Source organism: Halichoeres trimaculatus, unplaced genomic scaffold, assembly GCF_033239565.1.
Source record: "Halichoeres trimaculatus isolate MK-OKI-2021-1 unplaced genomic scaffold, fHalTri1.1 fHalTri1_scaffold_15, whole genome shotgun sequence".
NCBI classification, from domain to species: Eukaryota; Metazoa; Chordata; class Actinopteri; order Labriformes; family Labridae; genus Halichoeres; species Halichoeres trimaculatus.
Window position 1 is genome coordinate 16,480,284 of NW_027437193.1, and position 20,457 is coordinate 16,500,740.

Consider the following 20,457-nt stretch of genomic DNA (forward strand, 5'->3'; position numbering starts at 1 on the left):
TGAAATAAAGAGTCACAAAGAACTTTAAAACAAACATAACACAAAACACACATTTAACACAAAGAACTTAAACCCCAGAAGAGGGCACAACAGACCACTAGCTACAGACACAGAGGAGGCCCTGATCTCACAGGGCTGGAGACACGACACACCAGGGCACAGCAAAACACAAGTGCAACTGTACCCTGATGGTGTTAGGTGACTAGTGACTCCAGCCCCATAAATCAAGGGCCTCCTCCATAAATCATAAGAACCCAGACAATACAGGAACACTGCTACATTAAATGAGACCGTGAGGACCAGTAAGATCAGGTAAGCTAAAAAATACATAACTAAATAAATAATTAAAAATAATAAATGAGATACATTACTAAATTAATAAATAGGAGACAGCAATAAAACAAAATATAGATCATAAAAGGGACAAAACAGTAACACAAAACGCTTTTAAGATTAAAAAAAATGACAGAAGATGAGGCAAGATAAACGATCTGAATAAAATAAAAGAAAGACTGAAGACTAAAAGACTAAGTAAAATAAAAATAAAAAAAGAAAATAAAAAATAAATGTATTCACACAAACTGAATTTGACATATAAGGACCAGATTTTGTCCAAATAACGTACAAAAAGACCACGTAGAATCCAATGTTACGAAATGAATCCATATTTTGCTTCTTTTGAATCGTTTTAAGCTCATAAATCTGTTCTAAGGGCAATTTTTACACAAGTGGTGACTAACTCTAAAATTCCTCTTATGAGGGTAGAAAGAGGATATATCTCTGACAGAGGAGGCTACAGCGACACTTAGCGGCCAATGCTTGACCTGGATGTGGCCCACAGACTGCTTCAATCATACAGTGTATGCTCGCAACCGCTAAAGATAAAAGGGTTTAGTGTCTACCATTGAAAGGGGTTAAAAAGTAACCCACAACATGAAATATCTCTGATAGTTTTTACATCTTTTTCTGAGTATCTGTTGGGTTTAAATGGCTTGTACGCACCAAAGGCAGTATAACACACACGCCAACACAACTTGAGATACCAGAAAATGAACAGGTAAAACATGTGACCATCATGTGTCTTACAGCAGTGACGTGACGTCAGACTGGCTCCTTTGTTTATACTAACAGTGAAGACTCCATAAGTTTAAACTCGATATCCGAAACCAGAATAAAAAAAAAGTATTAAGAGCACTAAATAATTCAATTCAGCTTCTTCACAAAAGGGATGACACGGATTGGTGTCAATGCTTTTAATGCAGAGTAGGGCGGGATTAAAACGGGATTAAAAGGGCAACACTTTTGGCCTCTACCTAGAATACTTACGTAAACACTGACCGCAGATCAGCTGCAGAGTGATACACCTGCGCACCTGTGAGCTGGGAAACCCCATTTGAATCACTCAGTGTGAATGTTGAGTCACTCTGACACTTGGTTTTTACACGTTATTTACGCGCAGGAGTGAAAACAAACTGAGCGAATAAAGCTTTTTCCTTTAGTAATTTTGAATTAGGCTAATCTGCTCAGATTTGTGAATGGAGATTGAGATGCGGTTGATTTGTCTCCCCCTGGCCGCCGTAGAAGGTTTTCTGTGCTGATACACGATAACCTCGGTGTTAAACTCCTCCTCCGAGCTACTCCTGGTCATCAAAACAAACGCACCCATGTAGCGCCAATGGGAAGGTGGAACAACAGGTAGGCGTCCTCTCCTCACTTTGTCGCTCGGTTTTACTCCGACAGTCGGTGTTTGTTTTTTCCAGGCAATGGATTGGACCGACCAGAGCGTAGTTATCAGTCCACAATGAGACCTTAGAAAAGACTTCACCCGGTGTTCGTACGGTCTGGAACAGTTTCTTCTGGGAACTGACGAGCTGTCTTGACTTTTGGCTGAGAAAAACCACGAAGTCCCACTGAAAGGCAGCGTGATTAATTAATTGGGAGCTGCATCTCAATGTGGAAAGGACGCTGAAGGTAAGCATGGCTTGTTCCGCTGGATGTGTGCTTTTACATGATTTTTAGATTCTTATGATCTAAATCGTTTTCTTATCTGTAATAGAGTACACCATGTTGAATTTAATAGCTATTTGCATTTGTATCACTTTAAGAAAGGGCTGTTGCTTTTCTAAGCAGTAGAAATGCTTCCCTTGTCATCTTATGGTATCAGCTTGCTGTTGCATAATCCAAGAAGTGTAGCAATATCTTGACTATCCCACCATGTGACTCACAACAATAACGCCTCCATCATATTCTTATGTAAGTTTCTGGTCTGATTTAGCCTCTGAATATCTGTTAAAGCCCACAGTCCATCCCTGTGAACATGGAGACAAAGTGTGTAGTAGAGGATGGCAGTGATGGTTAATTAAGTTACACAAGCAGCTTACTTTTTTGGCCCCAGTGTGTTGTTTGAAAGTGTCTTTCCCTCTCTCACATGCAATGCTATTAATACCCTAAAGTGGAACCATTTATTTGTTACAGCTTCAAAATGAGAGTTTTATGTCTCCACATTTTCCTTACAGTGACACTTCCTCTGAAGACAGACTGATCTCTGATCTGAAGAGGTCAGACACTCCCTGACCCAGATCCCTCCTCCTGCAGGAGGACATGGAGGTCCTGCGGAGGTCCTCAGTGTTCGCTGCAGAGGTCCTGGATGTGTTTGACCGCTCCCTGACTGAAAAGGAGCTGGTGTCCCAGTCTAAGGCTCTGTGTAGAGACTACATACTGTCCAGACTGAATCAGAATGGATTGGGATGGTCCAAAACAGAGCTGAACCTCTCTCCGTCAAACGCAGTGCTCTCTGAGGTCTCCATGGTTCTTCTTTGTTTAGGTAAGAACAAGCTGAAGAGCTGTAAAACCTGGTGAAGGATAACTTTTATATGAGTGCACAGTGAGGCTGGGGTCCGTACTTCCTTGTGGACTTTGAACCTCATACATTCAAGAGCGTTTAGCTTAAGTTATATGAAGTGGCCCCTTTACAGCTGATTCTTTGATAACAGTTTTTCTTTGTTTGTCATTTCGTGAAGTAAATTCTTCATTTATTGCAATTTTTAATATTGAACAGCACGTATAACATGTAATCGTATAGGTCCACACAGATAGACTGAGTATAATTCACATATGACAAGTTCTGGATAATCGAACATTCTGTAGTACCCTGCCCCCCAGCAGGGTTTGTACCAAAAGTGTATCACGCTACATCACTTTCACATTACATTAAAATCCTAGATGTCTGTGATTTAAAAATATTTGACTACAAATGAACACACAGATGGGTCCTGAAAGCTTCTCCTCCTCCCTGAAAGCAGAAGCTGTTACAGCATGTAATACAAGGCGGACTAGTTCCACAAAGTCTGAGTTATAATGGCAGTCTTGGAGTTTTGAAACAGCTTGTTCAGGGAGTGGATGTGGATTAAAAAGAGTAATCATACGATCAAGGATTCACAATCAAAAGCTAACTCTTGTGTTTTTTGTACTGAGAGATTGGGGTTTGATTTTAACGACAGTGCTTCAAAAGCTGAAGATCTGGATACACTCAGCAAATGGTGAAATCTGAAATGCGTCTTCAGTTTGACGCCGGGGTGAGATGACTGTTGTGATAGTGATCGTATCGTCACTCTGGGGTCTGACATGCAGAGTTTCTGTGTTTTAATGTACTTTTAGATGAAAGTAGGCTGAGAGATGAGACGACTCAAGAAAAAGTCATTGATTCGTATACTGCTGTAGTTGTTGACTCATTTAGAGTAACATAACCAGCTCTGTGCATTTTTCTTTGAAGATTAAATATATCCCCTCTGATTTTCTGGTTTGATTGAATCAGTAATTCACCACTGTGTAGACATCTATAGAGATGGTTCAAAAGCATATCATGGACTTCTAAATGTCATTCCTTGATGTCTTTCTCTTTTACATTTTTTTCTCTTTTTCCAAACTGACTGAATATCTACTCTTTAACATGTGATCTGTGATGTTTAGTTTGATTTTGTGGTTCACCGTTAACTTTTATATTGTACACCCATAGATTGTATATCTTCTAGGTGTGAAGCTTTTTACACGTCTCTTCTTTATCTTTAACTTAAAAATCTTCTTTATGTGCAACTTTCTTTTTCTAAAAAATGTATCATGGAAGAACAGAATAGAACAGAACAAACATATCAGAGCAAAGCAGAACTAAATAGATTGAACTAAAGGGAAGAGAACTAACACAATGGGATAGAATTGAACAGAATAGAGCTAACACACCAAAATTGTAAAGAAAATAATGTTTGACGTTTGAATGAAATGTATTTTGAGTGTTATTATAACCTTTTCAAACTTAATTTGCATTTTTGTTTGTCTTTTATTCTGTGATTGTTCAAACAGACTTTGATGTCCCTTTTTTTGTCTCTACTTTCTGTCTTGTTACCTAGGTGACGAGTTGGAGTGTATGCAGCCCAGCTTGTACAGGAACGTGGCGCGGCAGCTCAACATTTCTGTTGCCATGGAGAACATGGTTTCGGATGCCTTTGTCGGAGTGGCAACAGAGATCTTCTCAGCAGGTGCACAGCTGTTTTCTGAAAGTGATGATGATTGTCACTATTAGGGATGGGTACCGAATTAGGTACTTTTATTGGTACCGACCAAATTCTGTCCAAAGTACCGGGTACCGAGTCACGTATTATCAAAAGGTATCATGTTTAGGTACCTAAATGCATCCTTGTGACAGTGAGGGAGTGGAAGAGTAGGTGATTTTCTGTGCTGGACATGAACACAGCATTGCAAGGTTATATAATGAAGAATAGATATGTTAAATAGAATAGAATTAACATTTTATTATTAAACATAGTGATATTTTTTACCACATCAACACACAAAAGTACCGAAAATTGGTACCATCGAGTACCGATACCAATTGCCAGGTACCGGGAATCGGTACCCTATCGTTTCAAATGTGAAAGGTACCCATCCCTAGTCACGATGGAGATGATGTAGCTCAGCGTTTGCTATTTAAGATGAAAATTAAAGATGTTGGTGAGTTAGATGAGAGCTGCCAGAACAGGAGGTGAAACAGAAATGGTTTAAACTCACTGTTTTTATGGCTTCTGATGCATGCTGTCACTGTGACTGAACAGGCTGAGAGATACCACTCTGTTTGAACATTTACCATCAGCAACAGCCAACTTGCTAGCAGCTTGAACAGGAGGGACGATCAGTTATGTCACAGCAAAAATGAGTTTAATACCCCTTTTTTTAAGTCAGATGATGCACATATTAAACAGTAAGGCTGCAAAATATCATTATGATAGTGTTGTCTTTGGGAGCATGTTGGTATGCTAATGCTAGCACCTGCACCAAAACACTGTTGTGCCTAGATAGAGTCTAACAGAGTAGCTGGCATGACTGTAAATTCTGAGGCTTGTCAGGCTGTAAGAGACTTTTATTTTGATGGATTGTCGGAGTCTGATGTGAACATTTTTTAAACTAACCTTTATGTCATGATAGCAAGTTGTATGTTTGTATATATAAATAAGAGGAACAAGCGATTGGTGACTTCACATTTTTACACTGTGCTCACTAACTCACCAGAGCCGTGTGATTTTCTGGGACTTAAGTTTTCTCAGCCAATGCAGGACTTGAAAGAACTTGACTACTTTCAAAGCCTTCGCAGACAGTGAGTCTTGTTTGTGCTGGCTCCTAGCTGTGTTTTCAGTTGTCTTGACAACAGATCTGCTGTGTATGCTATATAAAGACGCTCTGACATTTGAAAGTATCCAAATAAAAAGAGCGACTTTGTGCCCTTTGTATCAGCCTTTGGGAGAGATTAGACGGTCTGACTGCAGTGTGATGCAAGATGAAAATTCGACTTGTTTCCTGGAAGGATCAAACACAGACTCAGTTGATGTGATTTTCATGCCTGTGTTCTGGCAAAGCTTGGGCTTGCTTTGACGTCACAAGGATGCAATTTTTGGAGGCAGCGTGGGATTCCTTCTGAAGAATAACAAACTGGTGAACCCTTGCCGCCCCTGCCTTCTGGGACGGGCTGAAACCTGGATAATAATAGAAACAAGCGTTTGACTTTGCTTCCACTGCTGCTGAGAATTTATTTCATAAACATGTCTTTAGCCTTTTTCAGTCCTGCTGCACTGTGCTTTACATAAATCTGGGGACTACAAAGGAAACATGTCCAGTGGATTTTTAAATTATAACCACTACTTTTTTACAAGCCTTACAGCAGACATCTGAATTGTGGTTTCTTTTAAAAAAAAGTCATCATAGCCTGACTTTCCTCTGTCTATCTTTGCCTGCCTCCCACTTCTGTCTTCTTTTTCCACCCTCCTCTCCTCCAGCTTTATCCCTCCCTGACAATCTTGTCTCTATTCTGGGCTTGTGTCTAAGTAAGGAGTGAGACATGACGTTCCCTGACAGCTTCCTCGTACACTTATCTCATTTAAGCTTGCCCAGAGCTCTCTCCCCAGTTTTAGCCATAGACAAGCACTGTAGGTCAGCTAGGAGGAACAGTCCTGGCCATGTAGGCCCTGGCTAAGGAGGCTAATGTCATTAGCTGCTGTCTTACATCACTGACGGTCATTATAACAATCCCTGCTGCCCTGGAAACTGTGCCTAGAAATGGACCACATGCCCTGAATTATCATACAGGGTTGTTTTAGGAGAGAGGACTTTCAAGAATTTGTCTTTTTCAGCTTTTTGAGCTCAGTCATCGTTGTCCAAACCCGTTGACCTCACCCACGTTCCAGACTGCGTCACCGCTCACCCACCTCTCTGCAGAGGAAACAGTCTCACTCTTCTAATTTACAACTTGCACTGTATGACATCTTATCATGTGTTGACTTAAACCTGGAGCCTACATTTTTATTCCAGTTCAAGGTCCACCAGCTGCCCCACATGCTGAATCAGATCTCAGAAAATGTAACGGGCATGTAAAGGCTAGGATACCTGCACTCACCTGGTTGAGCCTGTGATTTTACACTGTAATGAGTGATTTTATTGATCCTGGTCAGGGTGTTCCTGCACCGCAGAGGCTTGATGCCAAATCAATAATTGAAGATTTATATGAAATCAATTGTTGTTTTGTTGCCGCACATTTATGATGAGCATAGGGCCTGGGTACATAAAAGCATAGAAATAACACATCTTTGTTTGTTTTTACTGTCTGTAGGTATCACGTGGGGTAAAGTGGTGTCCATGTATGCAGTAGCTGGAGCCCTAGCAGTGGATTGTGTCAGACACGGCCATCCAACCACCGTTCACATCATAGTGGACAGTCTGGGGCAGTTTGTCCGCAAGTTTCTAGCTCCCTGGCTGAAGAGAAGAGGAGGATGGGTGAGTGATCATTGCTACACACACTGTTCAGAATTCTGTGTTGATCTGCCAAAGGTGTGACCAAGAGGTTTTGGGGAAAATGTGACATGTAAACGAGACTACACTTGGTACGCAGAGAGCTGGTACACTCCTTGAGCTTCTTCCAGGGGAAGAAATTCTCCAGGGCCTAGTTTTGGCCAATCTGATGCAACTTGAGGTCACAATTTGTCCATAAGTGCTCTAAAAAAACACACTGTATTTTCAGTTGGGAAAACTGCACTGGTAATTTTGGTTTCATACGGGACATACTTGATCAGACAAACTAGGAAGGATTTTGTTTTTTTTGAGAGCTAATTTTAGACAAAGGGCAGGACTCCTGTGACAAAAATAAAGGGAAAGAATTCAAGTGTTGCTCATTGTGGTTAACTTTGTTTATAGCAGATAGGCATACAATAGTCTCAGCACATTATATATATCTTTTATCTGAGATTACAAAATAATCAAGATGTGAGTTTTTTCATACAGGCTGTATAGCTAGCTACTAAAGCCATGGCTGAATATCTATTTTTATTCCCATTTTTGTCATGAACTTTGGAGTTACATTCCCATTTTATTTTCACTATTCCATATTTTTGGATAATTCAGCTTTTTAACATCATCTTGTAAGTAGCAGCCAGGGGAGTTGTAAGACATTGCTTTGTTTTCTCTCCTGGTTTAATTCTTTGTTGTTTGTTCATTGTGGTCAGGTTTGTAAAACACCTACTCCCAGGTGTTTTTTTTTTTTTTTAATTTGATACCTTCTGATAGTAAGGAAGTTTTCCTGACTATCTACCTCAATAGAATCATAACAGCAGCCCCCAAATCTCCTACACTGATCACAGAATCAATGATCATACTTTTATGTTAGCATATTAGCCTGCATACCAGCAGAGATACTCAGAGACACTGACGTGACTTTGGATCTCATTGGTGTATTGCCTGCTTCATCTCAGGGTCCAGTTTATAAAGTCAATAAACTTACAGCTCATCTCTTAAGTTCTGCAGTTGCCTTTGGTCTGTCCATTTCTACGTTTCATTGTTGGGTTGAGCTGTCAACACCCTCACCCTCTTCTGCACCATCACGTTAATGGAGCTACAATTTAACCTTATATGGATGTGAAGCTGGAAGGAGAGGAAGCAGCTCTCTGTCTGTTTTTAAGGCGCAGCACAAACTTGACAGATGCGATACAAGTTTCACCGTGTGTAACACAGCTTCCTTCCTGGAACGAGTCAGCAAAAGCAGCTCGTGCAGATAAGACAACACTTTTCATCCCACCCTGTGTAATGATTTCACACATCATCGAGACATTTGTGCCTGTTTGTGAGTCTTTAGCTCCCAGACCTCTAAAGTCTGGTTAAACTCCTTTAATTGACATAATTACCAGGGTTGTTATCAAAACACTATTTACAGACTTTGTTCGCTGACTGCTAGGTGGAAGTTTTATCCTGGTCACATCAAAGTCACAGTATTGAGACTCTCACTATCATCATGCTACATCAAAGTTCGCACCAATCTTCCGGAGACACAAGTAATTTTACTGTGGCTGCACGTGTCTGTTAGTGCTGGTGTTCGTGAAAAGGTTGTTTTTGCAATTTTACTGTAAATGTATGGATGAAGAGTTCTGGAAACTACGTCACGGCACAAAAGAGGTTTTTGGTTTGCAACACAGTTTGTGGTGTTTTTCATGTGTTGAAAGATTATTAGGAATAGATTAAGGGTTTTGGTGAACTCTTTAGGCAGTTTCATGAACCACACATTTTGGAGTGTTAGACACCTTGAATTTTGCCACTCAAATACTTCCTTTTTTAAGTCTTTACTTTGGGAATTTAACTTACTGATGTGTTTCTGTGGACTGAAACTGATAAGATAATTCAGTATTTGATTTAGTTTAGCTATTTTTGACATCTGCAAACTAATGAAATAGGACTAGGGATGCACGATATTGGATTTTTGCTGATATCTGATATGCCGATATATCGAAACCCCTTTTGGCCGATACTGATACTGATAATCACAAGTTTGTTTGTTTTTTTCACTGTAAAGAAAGCGTAGTCTGTCCTGTACTGGAATTTATATGTTACTCTTATTGTGACGGTCTTATTTATTTAAGAAACACACATAAAACAAGACAAAAAACATTTGATTTTACCATAAATAAGAAATGTTTTATTTTGTCTAACTCAAGACATGCAGTATTGAAATACAGAAAAATAATTACTTTAGATCACATGAACTTTGAATGCACAATGCATTTTTAAACATAACCAAGTTGCATTTGATTATTTTAGAGCTACTGGAACAACCTGGTGACAGACACAGAGCTCTGCAGTGCAAATAAATTAAGTGCTACATTCTATTTAAGGAGCTTATTCTTCAGATGGAAAATTATAATAATCCTAACTGAATAGCACCTTATCGGCTGTGCATATTGGCAGAAATGTTCATATCTGCCGATACCGATAAACGTGTTTTTAAGCCTTTATCAGCCGATACCGATATTGTGCCAATAATATCGTGCATCCCTAAATAGGACCTATGATCAATAAGATGTTTGAGTTTCTTTTTCTAGAGAAATAGATTTACTAATTTCATGTAATTGTCTCAATATTTTTTTTGATATCTGTGGCCTCAGAACATGGGGGTAAGCGACTTAACCACTGTGCCAAATAGGCACCCATTTTTAATGTCTGAAAGAGTTACCCAAAAGAAATTTCAAATCAATTTCAACCTATTATGGTTGAGTATTTAAAGATAGAGTTTGCAGGAATTTTCGTTACTTGTTTGTAAACACAAATTCAAACTGGGCTCCTTCTCTATGGATCAGTGCCAGAGGTAGCGCACACCTACTGTTGCCCACCATGACAACACTAACACACTCACTAGCCCAGCAACCACCTGTGGCATCACGTTTCTATGATGGAGAGACTCGAGAGCCATGCACCTGACTTGGTTGAGTAAAAATCTTTATCGGTGTGGTGTTATGTTTCACTTTGGTTGTGTCTCTTTTCCTCCGTTCTACGTCCATTACCATATCTGCTCTTATTAGCTTTCCTTTATGATCATCACCGCGCAAATTCACTTGTGCACTGGGTGCGCTGTGATTGGCTAAAGTAACCAATCTTACTCTTCACCCAGAAACACACAGGCTAAGGAGAGGGTTTGAGGCTGACACAGAAACTGACACACATGCATAGAGGCCCAGAAGTGACAATTGAGCAGGATTAGTCCTGTAAAAGTTGACTTTAAAAGTTGATTTAATTCTTTTAAGGAAAATACTGCAGGCCCTACTTTTAAAAAAACAAAATGAATTACATATTTTTTATGAGAAGAAGAGATTTTGTATCCTGTGATGACATTCAGGATTTACGTCCAATTTCTTGTTGAAACCTTTTTTTGTAAAGAGCTGTAGCTGTTTTCTCTTAATTGCATTTTGCTCAAAAATGTACATGAACATGGAAAGTTGTGACATAGTTTTCTAATCTTAAATTGTGTCTTTTATCAGGTGGAAATAACTAAATGTGTGGTGAAGAAGGATCTATTGCCTGAACAGCACTGGCTGTCGTCTAGCGTTGATTCCTTGAAGTATTTCCTCACTACTGTGTACGTCTACATCATGAAGGAGCAGTGAGGAGATGAGACCGAATGTGCAGGAGTCATCATCCTCGTTATCTAATATGGGATTACAATCTCCCAGCCTGAACCTGCCAGCAGATCTCAGTCTGTCGCTGAATGTCCATCGACGAATGTTTCATCAGCACCATGTGTGTTATGTTGGTGTGTGATAAGTCTGTCAGCGGTTGTTCTTCATCCAGGGTCCAGTCACGCTGATATTCAGTCCACCCTCTTTTGCTTATTTTCACAGCTGTGCAGTAAATTCAGCTTCTGCAGTGATGTAACTGTAATGTATGATGGCATTCAGGTTGTTTGCACTCTTGAGATTAAGTGTTCGATGCTTTCATGTCACATTTGTCTCAGATAATAAACCTGAAGGAGCCACCTCTGTACAGATTAAGTTTAGACCGGTTCTGTCCGATGACACAAAGGTGATTCACCCACACACAAGTTTAAACCTGAGAGTTGATTCATGTTTGCATAAACTGGTTATGCTCCACGGGTTTGGTTCCTTACTGATATTATACTTCTTGTACCAAAGCACTAAGTGTCTCTACCCAGATATGATGATGATGATGATGATGTATTAAACTCTCAGCTGCAACTTCAAGCAGCACACAAAGCTGTGTCATGTTTTGCCCATTTTTGGCCAAAGAACAGACGGACAGATGAGCGGTGTGTAATGCATCCGTGGGTTTTTGGAGATGTTGATCTTCTTTTAAATCTGTAAATAGTTTGTTTATGATTTTATTTTTTTATGTCAATGAATTTTAAGAGTTGATGCCGCTGCAGTATGAAGACAGGATGATTGTTTGGTATGCCTGATAGTTGTCACTTTCAGAGTGTTAATTTATAAATGTGTGTCTGAATGTTTTTTATTAATACACAATAAATGAAAATCTGCACCCACAGATTGTTTTCTTGATTATTGTATCAAACATATTACTGCTGACCTAACAATTTAAAGTGTTTTACTTCTCACACGATAAATACTGACGTTCACTTCTTTACTGATAACCAATGAGGAAATCAAGTTACATTTTTATTATTTTTGACTTAAAGACACAAATTAAAAGTCCTGACAAGCATGAAGGAACTTAAAAAGATTGCTTTAAATACCTTTAATTGTAAACATAATCCGAGTCACAACAAAATCAACCTCTTTGTGATTCTGAACATCTTAAAATCCACTTTAGACACAGTGCACTGGTGACTGAAGCACAGCAGTCACTTTTTACTTTCAATCTTAGTAGTGCAATAACTGTACTTCACATAATTTATTAGTGCTTTAAAAGCTACAGCTTTCTGATCATGTTAGTACAAGAAATGTTAAGACTGCACAAGCATTTTCAGTGTGCTGCTGTTAAGTGGATTAACTCAATATAAGAGATATATCAGATATAATATATAAGATAAGAATTCAATATAGTTCATATATATAAGTGCTTCACTGTGATTCTTTTTGATGCCGTTTGAGCGCTATTTTTTTTCTTGATTTAAGTTATTTTTATATAAGAGGACCTGATGAGTCAAGATGACCGACGGTATGTGATGTGCAAGTGCTGCATCAGTGGCTGGTTGTCAGTTGCCATGGAAACTGTCTGCTCCAGCCTCCCATCTGGTCTAAGCTGAAAAACTCGAGAAATCTGAAAGAATGAAAGAGAGCACAAGGTCACTTTTTATGGATTCAAACAAGTTGCAGAGAAAAGTTGTTATAAGGGCAGTATTTTTTCTTATTTATTGAGAGAAAAAAGAAATCAGTTAAAAACTGATGATGAGCAAATAATACATGATCTAAGAGCTGGTTTAACCTGTTGTACATGCGGCTCCCTGGCAAAAGACATTCTGGCTAAAGCCTGGCTCTGCAGGTTTAGCTGCTGTGCTGTCAGCTCTCCTTCCTCGATTTCTACCAAACCTGCAGAAAACCAAACACTGAGTCAGGTGTTAAAATCTAATTATTAGGAAACTTTAATGGCAGTGCATCTGTATCCTGAAAAAAAGCATGTTTTGTATGAACAATGAGAAATTCAGATGCGTATTAGGCATCGCCTTTTATTTGGAAAATTAACTTTAAGGATATTTGTTCTGCCTACCATCCATCAGTAAGGACAGAATAAAAAAAAGACAAACCTGTACAATTCTTTATTCTGCCTTTTTCAGGAATGTGCTTACACTAGTATAACATCTATATTGTGTTAACACTTTTAAATATTCATCCTGCACAATGCCCCTTTTCACATTTTCACATTTTCCCGGAAACAAAAGTCTCGAATCCTTCTAAACGTTAACTACCTGAATTCTGTGCAATGATGAATGCCACCCTGTTGGTTCCTGGCTGCATTCGAATGAAGCCGCTCTCCCTATGCAGAGGCTTTTTGGTTTCTGCATTGAAGGCACTGAACCTGTAAGGAAACAAAAAAAATATTTTGTACGGATATGTTCTGATGTTTCTCACCTTTACAAAAGTAGATTTACTGTCAAGCTGAAGTAAAGCTGTTTTGTGAGTTTATGGCAGTGTGTACAGAGACCTTAGATATTTAAAGAGCAGTAGATAAGGTAAGGCTCTTTGTCATGAAGATATCAAAGGGAGGATCCGCCCCCTGAAAGAATTCAACTTATGCAGCATTGCAACTTTGGTAAAGTTTGTGCTCCCAGATATAGAAACAATTACACCCTCTGAAAATGATGCTTTTGCTGACCTCCAGTGGTTACATTTTTCACCCTACTGCTGTGATGTATCAGCTTCTGCTGCTGTCTTAGAATTCCCTTGTAAAAGATATTTGGTGTCTCAGGTGGAGTATTCCTGATAATATTTAAAGAAAAAACAAAAACAAAAACAGGAGGTTGTTACAGGTGGAATAAACTTATCAATGTACTACATCCTGCTGGGCTGTGAAAGGAGCTACTGCTGACTTTGATCATAGTTTGGAGCTCATGAGAAAACTCCCTCCTTGCAGTACAAAAAAACCTACATGAAGTTGATGATTGGTTGTCCCACATGGCTGAAATTCAGTGTCTCTGTGTAGCGGAAAGGTTTTATGGTAGGAAAACAGCCCTCCCCAGGTTCGTCTGACTCCCAGGTGCCCAGAAGCCAGTCAAGAGGAAGCAAAGCAGGATTCAGCTCCACTGATGGTTACACACAGAAACACACTAGCAGTTTATTATCAGGACAATGGAAAGAAGACCCAGTTTTGACAAAGACAGGCAAATAAATTAAACATATTGGTCACCTACTTACTTATATTTAATTTTTTAAAACTTTTTTCTCAAATAAAGTTCCAATAGGATCATAACTTCTTTGTAGTCAGTTCAGATACCAATCATGGACATGCACAGCACCAGGACCTAACCTGCAAAGCAGCTTCATCAAACAGTGTTTATCCAACTGTACGCAACATCAACATGCAAAGATGTCCTGAAAACTACACTGTTATAGTTTTTACACACACACACACACACACACACACACACACACACACACACACACACACACACACACACACACACACACACACACACACACAGTTTTTAACTTGTACATAAAAAATTATTTAATTATTTTTGATCTTCATGGGAGCTCTCTGAGTTTTCTCCATCTTTTTTTCTTAAATGTAAAAATGCAAAAAAAAAAAAAAAAAAAAAAACAGCCCAAAAACTACAATAACCTTTATCAATTAATCAAAAAAAAAAATAAATTAAAAAATAAAAAACATTCCAGTGTCTTCTAGATTTGTCTTAAATTATCCTTGCAATAGCAACTTCTATGTGTACTTTTAAGTTTTATAAAGCTTCCCTTATTTTTTCATTGTGATTTTTATCCAAATACTTTTCTTCAAATTACTCGAGCAAACAGCTAAATTGTACTGCAGTACATTTATGCCTGTAAAAAAAAAGGAGGTCATAATTATGAGATACTATCACATAATAATAAGTAATAATAATAAGTTAGTATGTCATAATTATGAAATACTGGGCCATAATAATGAGATATAATTTAATTATATTAAGATACATCCTAGCTCCCCATTTCTTACAAAGCAGTTGGTTTGTTGTATCTGGTCCCTTATTTGGCAGCTCCCTCTATGAACAGTAGGTGGCAGTAATCAGTTTGACTGAAACTTGGAACAAACCAGAAGAAGACGATTCAAAGCTTATTACAGAGGAAGGTGACTGATACGCATCACTCTGATCGATATAAACTTTTGGAAAGCACTATGCATTAACAACAAACCCTTCCGGATTCGTTCAACTGACTGGGAAAATCAGGATTCAGTCTCAAATGCCACAACGTAGTTTAAAATTAAGCCAATCTTTTTGGAGACGTAGTTTGTAACTCCCACAGAGGCTAACCGGCTAGCTGCGGTTGTTGGTACAGCTGACGTAAGATAAATTGGTTAACTCAAAATAGCCGTTGATGAAAGTCACATTAAATCAACGGTACACATCAGTTGTTTCAATAATATTTATACAGATAGCGCCGGGACTAAATGTAAATTTGTACTCTGATATTGAAATGATAAAGTAATCACCCGGAGGCTGCAGCATACTTTCTTAGAAGCAGTATTTAGACAGGGATTGCAGCTTAATCTTTGATCACCTTGACGCAGTTGTTAGCAAACCAAAGTTGACCGGATACATTTACAAGAAGCCGTTTCAGTGATTCAACGCTACCATTATCCTACCTGGTTGAGCTACAGGACAGGCCATTGGTACTTTAACGGAGATATATTACAGTGTGTTTAATCTAGTGCTGATGTCAGACGTAAGAATTCCAATATAATAGATGCACTGCGACTGTGTTGTTGTTGTGTGACGTATTTTTATACAGAGCAGGATTAAAGAAAGGTATCATGGGAAATGTAGTACAGACAATCTAGAACTACTTTACCTTCAGTTCAAGTGAATATAAAGTGACCTACTATTTTAAGAATACAAAGTATAACTGTTAGCACACAACAGTGGAGGATAATCCTTTATTTAAATAAAGCACACTTTATTGGCATCTTCAGTGCACTCAGCATGAACCATGACATGACAATATCTGCTTTATTTCAAAACTAGCATACTAATTTAAGATGAGAAAGGGAACTGCAATTTACACAATCTCCATGGTCAAAAGAAAAAAAACAACAACAACAAATATTTGCAGTAATTCAGTGAATTTAAACAGGGTCAGTGTTCTGAGATAGTGTTTCCTTAAGCCTTGCTCTTTTTGCAGTTCTTGAGTGCGTCTGCCAGCGCATGCAATGCCATGTCAGCATTAGCCTTCTCACAGTTGTATCCCATCAATCCGATCCTCATCACCTAATGAATAGAGAGGTGCAAAGTACAGAGCTTCAGAGCCAGCAGTGACTCAGCACTATGAATCAGAGACCAAACTGAATCATGAGACTTGATGTAGCTATTTGTGTCTGTTTAGTGAGTGTTAAAGTCAGAGTTAAGGTGGATTTTTTTGTTTGCAAGAATTATTTCTAATATGATTATGCACCATGCCGCGGTAGCAACTCACCATGCCAATAGAGGGGCCCAGGCCTCCAGTCATCTCCATCTGGTGATTTTTCATAATGTAGGCCAGCAGCTCCCTCCAGTTATAGCCTTCAGGGATGGCGATGGTGGTGACAGAGGGAAGCCTCAAGTCCTGTTCACACATAATGGCAATGTTTTCACTGTCTTTAAGCACTTAGCACTGGCCACTTGGTTTGTTTTTCTGTTCATATCTCACCCGATCAGGGATGAAGAGCTTGAGACCCAAGTCTTCCAGTCCTCTGTACAGGTAAGCTGCCACCTCCTTGTGTTTCCTCCAGGACTCTTCTAGCCCCTAGAGGGAGACAAAGATCCATGGAAGGAGGGACAATCGGGCAAGAATTGGCATCACTGAATCACTCAGATTTTTTTAAAGCCTTTTCATATGGAGCTTGGGCTTGCATCATAAATACTTGATAGATATGTTGTGAATACTAAAGAAGATACAGATTAGATTGAGAACAGGAGTAATCATAAAAGCAATGAGGCATATATTTACCCTCTCAGCAAGAATCGCCAAACTCTCCCTCAGGGCAAAGAATCCAGACACAGGGCCAGTGTGGTGGTATCTTAACCCCAGAACACACAAGAGTGACATAGTACTATTCTTACAGCAAAAACAAGTGAAAAACTGTTAAGAACCCTGTTGGTACAATACTATATCTTAGTGTCCCATTCATTTAAATTGTCAGCTCTAGTCACAATGCAGCTTAATGTAATTATTAGGTGATGTGAAGAGATTGAAAATAGACTTACAATCTGGCTGGTTGGCCATCACAGCCCCAGTAGTTGGACAAATGAGTCATATCAAAGAGATAGGACACTGGTTTTGTTTTCCTGTTAAACATCTTGTTGCTGTGTGAAACAAAAAGATATTTTCTTTTATAACTCATCTGTCTCATGTTTCACCAAAGTCTAGGACTAATTCACAAACAGCTTTGTGCATAAACCTCCCCCCTTACCATGCTCTGTCATTAAAAGAGATGGGTGCTGTGCCGGGAGGTGCATTCAGAGCCTTCTGAGAACCAGTGTACAGGATGTCAATATCTGGAAGTGCAATCAGAGGCGGTTAATATCACACTCAAGCACAAGGTAGCAGTTCATTAAAATATCATTTTTGTCTTACTTTGCTTGTCCATAAAAATAGGTGCTGCACCAAGAGATGCAACTGTGTCGACCAGAAAGAGGCAATTATGTCTGCAAAAGAAAAAAAGAAAAAAGTCAGTAAGGACAAAAGTGTGACATTTGATAAACATATTGAACCATCATGGTGTATTGGAGGCTCACTTTCTGCAGATATCTCCTATTCCATCCACTGGGTGACAGAGACCAGCAGAAGACTCTCCGTGTGTGAGGAAGAATAGAACAGGCTTGTGTTTTTCCATGGCCTACAGAATTATGTAAAAGAAATGCCACAGTTGACTTCTTGTTGTTGTTTTTTGGATGTGGTAAATGTTGCTCAGTGCTGTTTTTAATTTTCACTTCAGGATGACATAGAATTATTTGGCTTACCTCTTCAATCTCTTTATTGCTGAAATACCCTCCAGGTGTTTTTACCATTTTATGTACATTGGCACCTAAACAGATGGGTAGATGAGATAGATGAATAGAAAGTCAGAAGAGGCAGCTGGCTTCACTCATTGACTCAACCCACACGTGCGTAAACCCGTGCGTAAAGACATACCCATTCTTTCCGCGATTTCTGCAACGCGCTCTCCCCAGATCCCGTTGATGGCAACGAGCACGCTCTCTCCGGGCTCCACCGTGTTGAACACCGCACACTCCATAGCCGCGTGCCCCGAGCCGCTCATTGCTATCGTCATGTTGTTCTCTGTCTGAAAGGCGTACTGGATCCCTTTCTTGATGTCGTTCATGATCTTGGAAACAGTTTAAGCCCATTCTTAGTCTTACTCACCAGGTAATGAGTCAAAATCAGTGAAACATTGTTTGTGCGCAATTACGCACAGAAACTAAAGAGCCTCCCCTGAAAGTGATGATTAGTGCGTTTGTGGTGAGATTTAGAAAATTGTGAGAACTGTCCCTAGCGTCAGAATTACTTTTAGTGTCATGAATTATCTGTGCAGTATAGGAAAAAAAAATCCAAACAAAAGTTCTCAGGGAAATGAGCCACACCACAAAGTTAAACTACGTTGAGTTATTTATGGTGATGTTGCAGTGTTCAAAGCTTTACTTGAACTTGCCCGGATTTCTGTGTTAAAGTTGCTTCCAAAAAGGTGTTGCGTTTACCTCATACATTTCTGGATGTAGATGACCAATGATCGGCCTTCCTCCTGCAGCTAAAATACGTGGAGGTACGTTTGAGGGTCCCGGTCCGAATAAGTATCGCAATGGGGCCTCCAGAGGCCGCAGCATACAGGCCGGAGGTGGGATGGAGACGGAGGACAGGGAGCGGTCCAGACGCTGCAGTAGCGGCGCGCTCCTCGCTGTCAGCGGACTGTCGAGGGCCGCTGCTGCCTGCTGGGCGAGCAGCGCGCTCCGGCTGAACAAAGCCCGCTGCATCACGGCTGGAGGTGTCCCTGTTCCTGAGGAGCCTGCACCAGAGAGGACAGCCTGGAGACTGAGCGTGCATGTGAGTTTTGGGTGAAGATTTAAAACAAACAGGTCTTTGACCTGTTGGCCACAGCGTCTGTGCCTCCCCCTGTTTCTAACCCTTCCCCTGACTTCAGGCAATGAAGAGCACAGTGGCACATCAGGTTGTTTGTTGGGGTGAAAAGAGTGTTAATCAATAGTTAAAAAGAAATTAAAAAAAAAATAGAAATGAAATTAAAAAGTAACCATAGTTTTCAAGAGGGTGTTTCATAACTGGAATGGTTTCACTGTGAAGTGTACAACTGTATGACTGTAGATGATCTTTAAGACAAAAATTGTGTCCATACAGATTTTTTTTTTTGCAAACACCACTAAAACAAAAGTTTCCTAGGCTCCTAGTTGAGCTTGAGAAAACTCAGGCCAATGCAATCCTATTGTATCAGGAACTCATCAGTGTATATTTTGAATGAGGATACATCATATCTGGTGTTTTTGACTCATTTCCTTTCTTGAGTATAACCATTTGACCTTTGACCTCTTGTGAAAAAATGAGGACTAGCACTTTGTGGCCTAGAACTGGTTCAGGTCAGTTAGCAGGTGGCCTTGTTGATTTTGTCTGCCCCTCCAGTGACAGCATGGTTACATTTGTAAAGAGGAGTCTCCTCTCAGGGAGCCAATCTGCGTTCTCAGTGGAGGACAAGAGGGGACAGGCAAAAAAACTCACACACCCACTGAAGCACACACAAGAACTTACACATCAGTACTTACTGTTATACAACCTGATTGTTTTTCCTTTTTCCAAAGTGTCACATAATCAGCTCAAAGGTTTTGACCCAGTATAACTCTTTTTTGTGTGGAAAAACAGATTTTGTCAAAAATCTAGAGAAGGTGCCATGAGTTCGATAAAACTTTTTTGCATACAAAAAAAACTTAAAAACAACCACAAACATTGGTGTAAACCATCTGCCTATTTAGCTGATTTAAGAAATCCAGACAGATTGTAAAAGAATATATAAGATAGAAATAGCTATCAATTTACAACAAGAATAAAACAGCATATCAGTGTTATGTGTGAGTGTTACAAAAAGAGAAAGATTGTGTTTTTAATGATGCAGTCAGACTTTTATTATCATTATTGTTATAATATCACTCTGGGACACTTAATATCCTCCAACTTGATTTTATGTTCAGGGCCGAACTGACTGGTGCATTTATAACTTCTGGTAAAACTTTTTCCTTCTTTTTTTAAAGTTATATTTAAAACAGATCTTCCAGTATGTTGACATTGAAAGCAAAGACATTACGCTGTAACTCATGACTATCCAGCCCACACATTTACATCAAGCTTCTATTGTGGTGATTTATTTTGCTTAAATTTGATAAGGGGTAACTTCTAGACGTCCAAACTCCAGAAAACAAAGTTTTGGGCAAATAAACTT

The 20,457-nt window shown here is 39.4% G+C and overlaps 3 protein-coding genes across 4 annotated transcripts; 1 reads left to right on the forward strand and 2 right to left on the reverse strand.

Annotated features, from left to right (window-relative positions):
• The first annotated feature begins 1,658 nt into the window (after nucleotides 1–1,658).
• Nucleotides 1,659–11,815, forward strand: bokb (BCL2 family apoptosis regulator BOK b). Its single transcript, XM_074688740.1, has 5 exons — nucleotides 1,659–1,971; nucleotides 2,517–2,824; nucleotides 4,404–4,532; nucleotides 7,151–7,314; nucleotides 10,836–11,815. Exons 2-5 carry the CDS (start codon nucleotides 2,602–2,604, stop codon nucleotides 10,959–10,961), a joined length of 642 nt encoding a protein of 213 aa, XP_074544841.1. The 5' UTR covers nucleotides 1,659–1,971; nucleotides 2,517–2,601; the 3' UTR covers nucleotides 10,962–11,815.
• A 211-nt stretch (nucleotides 11,816–12,026) lies between these two features.
• thap4 (THAP domain containing 4) lies at nucleotides 12,027–15,779 on the reverse strand. Of its 2 annotated transcripts, XM_074689039.1 has the most exons (6): nucleotides 15,628–15,733; nucleotides 14,184–14,295; nucleotides 13,918–14,071; nucleotides 13,238–13,347; nucleotides 12,757–12,860; nucleotides 12,027–12,591 (listed from the first exon to the last, which is right to left on the reverse strand). In XM_074689039.1, coding segments are annotated over exons 2-6 (486 nt in total). In that variant the 5' UTR covers nucleotides 14,185–14,295; nucleotides 15,628–15,733; the 3' UTR covers nucleotides 12,027–12,474. The 2 variants fall into 2 exon arrangements, with proteins under 2 accessions (XP_074545140.1, XP_074545139.1); XM_074689038.1 differs by lacking the exon at nucleotides 14,184–14,295 and having other exon boundaries at nucleotides 12,032–12,591; nucleotides 15,628–15,779.
• A 170-nt stretch (nucleotides 15,780–15,949) lies between these two features.
• agxtb (alanine--glyoxylate and serine--pyruvate aminotransferase b) lies at nucleotides 15,950–18,988 on the reverse strand. Its single transcript, XM_074689417.1, has 11 exons — nucleotides 18,716–18,988; nucleotides 18,153–18,345; nucleotides 17,981–18,045; nucleotides 17,756–17,856; nucleotides 17,595–17,665; nucleotides 17,431–17,515; nucleotides 17,225–17,323; nucleotides 16,968–17,037; nucleotides 16,668–16,763; nucleotides 16,455–16,583; nucleotides 15,950–16,249 (listed from the first exon to the last, which is right to left on the reverse strand). The coding sequence occupies exons 1-11, from the start codon at nucleotides 18,986–18,988 to the stop codon at nucleotides 16,142–16,144; spliced, it is 1,290 nt and encodes a 429-aa protein (XP_074545518.1). The 3' UTR covers nucleotides 15,950–16,141.
• Between the last annotated feature and the right edge of the window lie 1,469 nt (nucleotides 18,989–20,457).